Raw genomic sequence first — 5,629 nt, 5'->3', positions numbered from 1 at the left:
CCCCCTAGCTCAAGGGGCTGCCCGTCTGACCCCTGCCAACACCCTTGGGCCACTGCAGGGTATCAGGGAGTTTGACTCCCAGGCCCTGGGATATGAGATGGGACAGAAGGCAGGGGAGGAGAAGCCCTAAGTCCTCTCTGGAAATTGCTTTGGGTTGGCAGGGGATGGCGGCTCCTGTGAGATAGTGAGCTGCCCATTGTTTAAAGGATTCAAATGGGTCTTTGTTCTTTCTTCCCCAGTTTGACACATATACCCACTCCAGGTGCAGGAATCCCAGACATGGCTCTTCCTGGAGCCTGCTGTGTAGCCAGGGAGATAAAGCCAGCAAACCTAGAGCTGGTAAATCCAGAAGCCAGAATCTGGGATTAGGGACATCGGGAACAAGTGCTGAAGTGATGGGGAATAAACCATGGCATTGATGTAAGGGAAGGTTCCCTGAGGGGGAGAATCTGGGAGGGAGGCTGGAAAGTGGGGAAGTGATGGAGTGCTTGCCTAGCATGTGTAATGCTCTGCATTTAATTCCCAGCACCCTGTAAAGAAGAGAAAATAGAAGAGATCCTGGTATATCACTGGGGAGGCAGAGCTACCCTGGTGAGGGTACCTGTAGTAGAACTGAGGCCAACCATGAGGCCAGCGCCTGGCCCGGGAGCAGGGACATCTGCGGGCTTGGACCCCCCAGAAGTGGGCCAGCGGGCTGACACAAAGGCGAGGCCTCCAGCAGGAAGAGGCTCCTGGCCAGCAGGCCTGGCCAGGGACTGGAAACAGGAAGAAGGCCGCGCAGCTGGAATCCAGGGCCGCCATTGTCTCACCTGGGGTCAGGCGCCAGGCTGTGGGCCCCAGATGTCTCCCCTGCTCTGGAGAACAGCAAGGACACTGGATCCTGTCCACCCATGCCTTACCCTGGCCTCGGTTTCCCATCTGTAAAACCTCTGTCTGCCAGGCATCTGCGGGTTAACAGCAGTGACACTGTGACATGCGCCAGCCGTCATTCCAGGTGCTTGGCCTGAATCAGCCCTGTGAGCCCAGGGTGGTGACAGAAGCCCCGGAGGTCAGGGTCTGGCTCCAGGTCCCACACAGAGGGGCAGAGCCAGGACTCGGGCCAGAGCTCTGTTCCAAAGTCCTGGCCTCTTCCACTCCACTCTGCCTGTGGTCGTGGGCCACAAGCTCACTTTAGGTAACCGGCCGTAGTGGTGGCCATAGTATCTCACCAGAGCTGTCACAGGGACGGCTGAGACAGATGGCACGTAGATAAATAGACACAGGATAAGTATGTGGGGAGACCATAGATAGATAAGTAGATAGAGAGTAGAAATCAGTTGCAGATATAGATGATAGATACACAATAATAGATGATCGGATCATAGATTGTAAAGAGATGACGGACAGTAGATACAAATTGCAAATATAGGTGTTACCTACACAATACATATAGATTATTAGATATCAGTAGTGTAGAAATAGATGATAGATATAGATACAGGAGTAGATGACAGAAGACAGAGAGATGATAGATAAGACTAGAGCTAGAGTTAGAGATAGACGTGAAGGTCAGACAGACGGATGACCGCAGTAGATACACCAGGGACACAGACGGTGGCAGATGCGGACCCCGGCAGCAAGGCAGTCACGCTGAAGCTCACATGCATGAAAACCTCAGGAAACCTGTCTAGGTGTGAGCTGTGAGATCACTGCCACCTCAGGGCTCCTGAGCAGCCTTCTGAAGCCTAAGCCCTCCTGGAGGCGAGGCCGAGCCGTTACTCCTGTGGATGGTGTGGTACGGGCTCAGAGACAGGAGGGACTTACCCAAGGCCAAGCAGGGAGGCCAGAGCTAGGAGCCCCCATTGCTGAGCTCAGCTCCCTGAGGCTCTGAGCTGCCTGCTGCCCCTCCTCTCCTTATACCCCCACCACCACAAGGCGCCTGGGGCAGGAGCACGTCTCACTTGCAGGTGGACAAGAGGAAACAGGAAAGGCCCCAACAGGAAGAGGGGGAGGAGGATGCTTTGGGGACTCCCAGGTGGCATCCTGGTCTGGCAGGGTGGGGCCAGCCCTTCCTCCACTCAGGGTCACCCTCCTCCTACACAGGGAGCCCTAGGAGTTCCTGAGGGACCCAGCCCCCCGGTACATACTAGTCCTGGGTCCTGCTGGGACTTGGTCATGTCTGCAGAGACATCCTGTCCTGAGGATGAGGCAAAGGTCAGGTGGCATCTGGGGGTGTAGGCACTGGGGACCAGGCCCCTTGGCCTGATGAATCCTCCAGGTAAATCATAGCAGCCTGCCAAGCACCCAGGTGGTTTGCTCTTTATTGAAGGTATGGCCCTGTGTAGGGGGACATAGACCCTTGCTTCCCCAGGGTGGGCTCAAGGCACTTTGGATGCAGGATCATCCAAGGCTCAGCCCCGGGCACAGCTCTATTCATTAGCTCCCATCCCCGTAAACAACTGAGGGACACTGCTCAGACCTGGCACCGGGACATAGACCTGGCAGGATGGCAGGACAGGAACCTCTTCCTGTGGCCAGATGTGTGGCAGGCCAGCTGGAAGAGGGATGGGAAAGGGTGGCCAGGTGACAACCCCTGCACAGCCTGAGAAGATCCCTGAAGGGCCGACAGAGAGGCGCAGGGTGGGACATTACCCCTGGCTCAGGCTGCACTTGGCCACCTCCACCTGGGCCAGGCAGTGGTCACTCAGCACCTGCACCCTGGGGTGGTGCCCAGTGGCCTCTGGCAGCGGTGGAGGGTGTGGGGGGGACTGCAGGACCTTGTGCTCCTGGGCATGTGGAAGTGCTCACTGTCTGAGCTGACCTCCATCTGGGAAGGTGCGACAATCACCCTCAGGCCAGCCATCAAGCTGAGGACCCCTCCTTCCAGCCAAGAGGGAGGGGCTGACAGCTAGATGTAGGCATCCCATGGCACAAAAGGGGAGACTGAGACCAGGGGAGATTCATCGGGGGTGGGGGACTGCTGTGCTGGCCTTCAGGAAGCCACCTCCTTCCCGGCCTCCCTCAGGACCCACCTGGGCCCTGTCATCTCGAAGGGCTCCCCCAGGGCCAGGGGGAAGATGCTGGACACCTCCTCGCTCCATCGGCTGTCCTGAAAGGTGTTGGCCACCACGGTGGCACTGGAGAATCAGGGCTTGATGTGGAAGGTGATGTCCCCCGCCTCAGACAAGAAGTTGCTGTCAAACCTGGGGACATGGTATAGGTCACAGAGGCAGCCCAGGGCTGGGCAATCCCTACCTGAGGTCCAGGAGGGGATGGCAGTGTCCCTTACTTGTCCTTGTTGGAGTCAACCTGTCCCTGGACCATCAGGCTCCAGCCAGAGGCCAGGCCCACTGCACAGAAGGCTTCGAACTGAAGATAAAGAAGAAGGGGACTGGGCCGGCCCTGTGGAGCACGGCTCCTCGCTCCCCTACTACCTCCACCCCGCTGCCCAGCCATGTATCCCCAGTGTCCCTCCCTGGGACCATGTCCCTGAGACTGTCCTCCTCATGACAAGTGGTGGGGACAGGGTGAGCCTGACAGGCAGCAGTTCTGGGGGGGCCCTTTGCCCCTGTACCCCTGCTGTTAGGGTCTGGTGAGCAACAGAGTGGAGGAGCTCAGCCAGTCTGGGAGCCCACCCCTCACAGCTGGGGTGTGCGGCCCCCTGGACCCCAGGTCTCACTGACCTGTGCAGCCATGGCCCCCCGCTGTGACTGTGAGGACCGAGCCAGCAGGCAGGGTTATAGGCAGGGTGGGCTGGGCAGGGCACAGCAGCCCCACCCCGGGGACCTCCACTTCCATCCCTTTCCCAGGAGGGCTGGGTTGGATGTAGCTGCATGAATGAGGCATCCTTGCTGGGGGCCTGGGTTCCACACCAGCCCTGGAAAAACAAAACAAAACAAAACAACATGAGCCAGGTCACCCCTGCTCTTTCCAGCCCCGCCTGCATGGGGCCTGCCAGGCTCTGCCAGCCTCCGTTGCCCAGACCCTTCCCGCATCTGGGAACACAGCTGCTCCTGGTCTTGCCCTAGAGACCCAGTAGTGGCAGCCCTGCTCCCCTCCCAAATCCCAAATTCTTCAAGCCAAGAATGGGGGAGATGTCCCAAGCCTCCCTGGCCTTCTGGGGTCCCAAGTGATGCCCAGTGCCTGCTGCAGGACCGTCACTGTCTGCCCCACCAGCCCCATCCCATCCCCCTGGGCAAGCAGCCCCACGGGGCAGTGGGGATTAGGCTGTCTCTGGTCAGCGGATTCCAGGGCTGAGGGCGGGGAAAGCCTTTCCCACACCCTGACGCCCCTCCTGGCCCTGCGCCTTGGCCCTTCTCAGGCTCAGCCAGGGAGGGAGGGCGGGTGGCTGGGGCCTAGGGCTGGCCTTGGGGACAGGGGACTGAGCAGGAGACAGAGCTCCAGGCTAATTCCTGAGAGCTGTCCAAAGAGGGGCCTCAGCGCTCCTGTGCGCAGAGTGTGAGGTGAGCACGGACAAGTGTGAACCCACGAGTGTGCAAGGTGTGGGGATGTGGCTGTGGGTGACAGGAGGGTTGCCATATCCCTGCCCATAGTCTGTAATCTAGATCTCTAGGGTGTCCCCAGATTCCTCGGCTTTGTGCTTGGGACCTTTCTCCTGTCCCCAAGTATCTCCTTACCCATTCTTCACTCCAACAAGGCTGACCCTGTGTCTTGCCTGGCCTCCCCGGGGTGCTGTAGCTGTGGTGGTGCCCATGGGCCAGGAGGACACAGAAGTGGTCCAGGCTGTCACCTGGCCATGTGCAGCCCGGCTGTGGCCCCATCTGTCCTACAGGTATGGGCAGAATGGGCTGGGGCCTGCAGGCAGCCCTGGAAGTGAGGCTGCACAGGATAAACCCGACCAGCCTGTCACCTCCAGCTCACCGTGCTGCCTTGTCAACCTGGGCCTGAGAACCGCCTGCCCTGGAGGAGTACAGAAAGTAAAACCCCTGGCCCACAGCATGGGGCATTGGCTAGATGGTTGGTTAGGACACAGACCTTGGGCACCAAAGATGCAGGACCTGGGGCCCTGAGCTGGGCAGAATGTGAAGTCAGGGCCTGGGACAGGCTGGCTGCCTTGACCTTGGGCCTTGTTCTTCAGGCTGCATGGGGGGTTCAGCCCTGTGTGGTCCCCTGGACACAGGGGCTACTCAGTCTCTGTCCCCTGGTCTTGGGATCAGCAGGGGCACTAGTCTGAGGGACTTGGGTCCAGGGGCCATCTGGTGAGAACTGGTGTGGGCTTTGGCGGGGCTGGGCCCTACACTTGCTGGAACAGGATCAGTTGTGGCTCCCTGGGGCCCAGAGAGGACTGAACCTCAGCCTCCCGATCTGGGCTGTGGAGCTGTGTTCTGGGAAGCTCAGCCCGCTTATACCCAGCTCGTGCTCTACAGCTCTTGGACAGCTGGGGCCTGGCCTGCTCAGGGTGAGGTGAGGTGCCCCATCTGACCTTCACCCCATGCTGGGACCAGGACCTGGGCGCTCACCCAAAGTGATTGTGGCTCCAAACATCTGGTAGCCAAGGGCTCAGGGGCTGAACAGTACTGGGGGGCAGAGAGACCTGTGCCTCGGGGGCAGCACTTCAGGCTGGGTGAGGACATGCAGGGCCAGTGCTCTCTGCACTTGCCAGCCTTAGGGCTGGGTGCTGGCGGCAGGG

At 59.5% G+C, this 5,629-nt stretch overlaps 1 protein-coding gene across 1 annotated transcript; it reads right to left on the bottom strand.

Moving 5' to 3' along the window:
* Positions 1 to 330: 330 nt before the first annotated feature.
* On the bottom strand, positions 331 to 3,435 carry Grifin (galectin-related inter-fiber protein). The gene is given in 7 exon segments (XM_033765095.1): positions 331 to 435; positions 602 to 755; positions 810 to 854; positions 2,632 to 2,773; positions 2,776 to 2,806; positions 3,008 to 3,182; positions 3,269 to 3,435. Coding segments are annotated over 7 exon segments (819 nt in total).
* Between the last annotated feature and the right edge of the window lie 2,194 nt (positions 3,436 to 5,629).

The sequence above is a fragment of the Fukomys damarensis genome, unplaced genomic scaffold (assembly GCF_012274545.1).
Source record: "Fukomys damarensis isolate Sample0158 unplaced genomic scaffold, DMR_v1.0_HiC HiC_scaffold_17, whole genome shotgun sequence".
NCBI lineage: Eukaryota > Metazoa > Chordata > Mammalia > Rodentia > Bathyergidae > Fukomys > Fukomys damarensis.
Note: the sequence above shows the minus strand (reverse complement) of the source record. Positions and strands in the feature narration are given on the sequence as shown.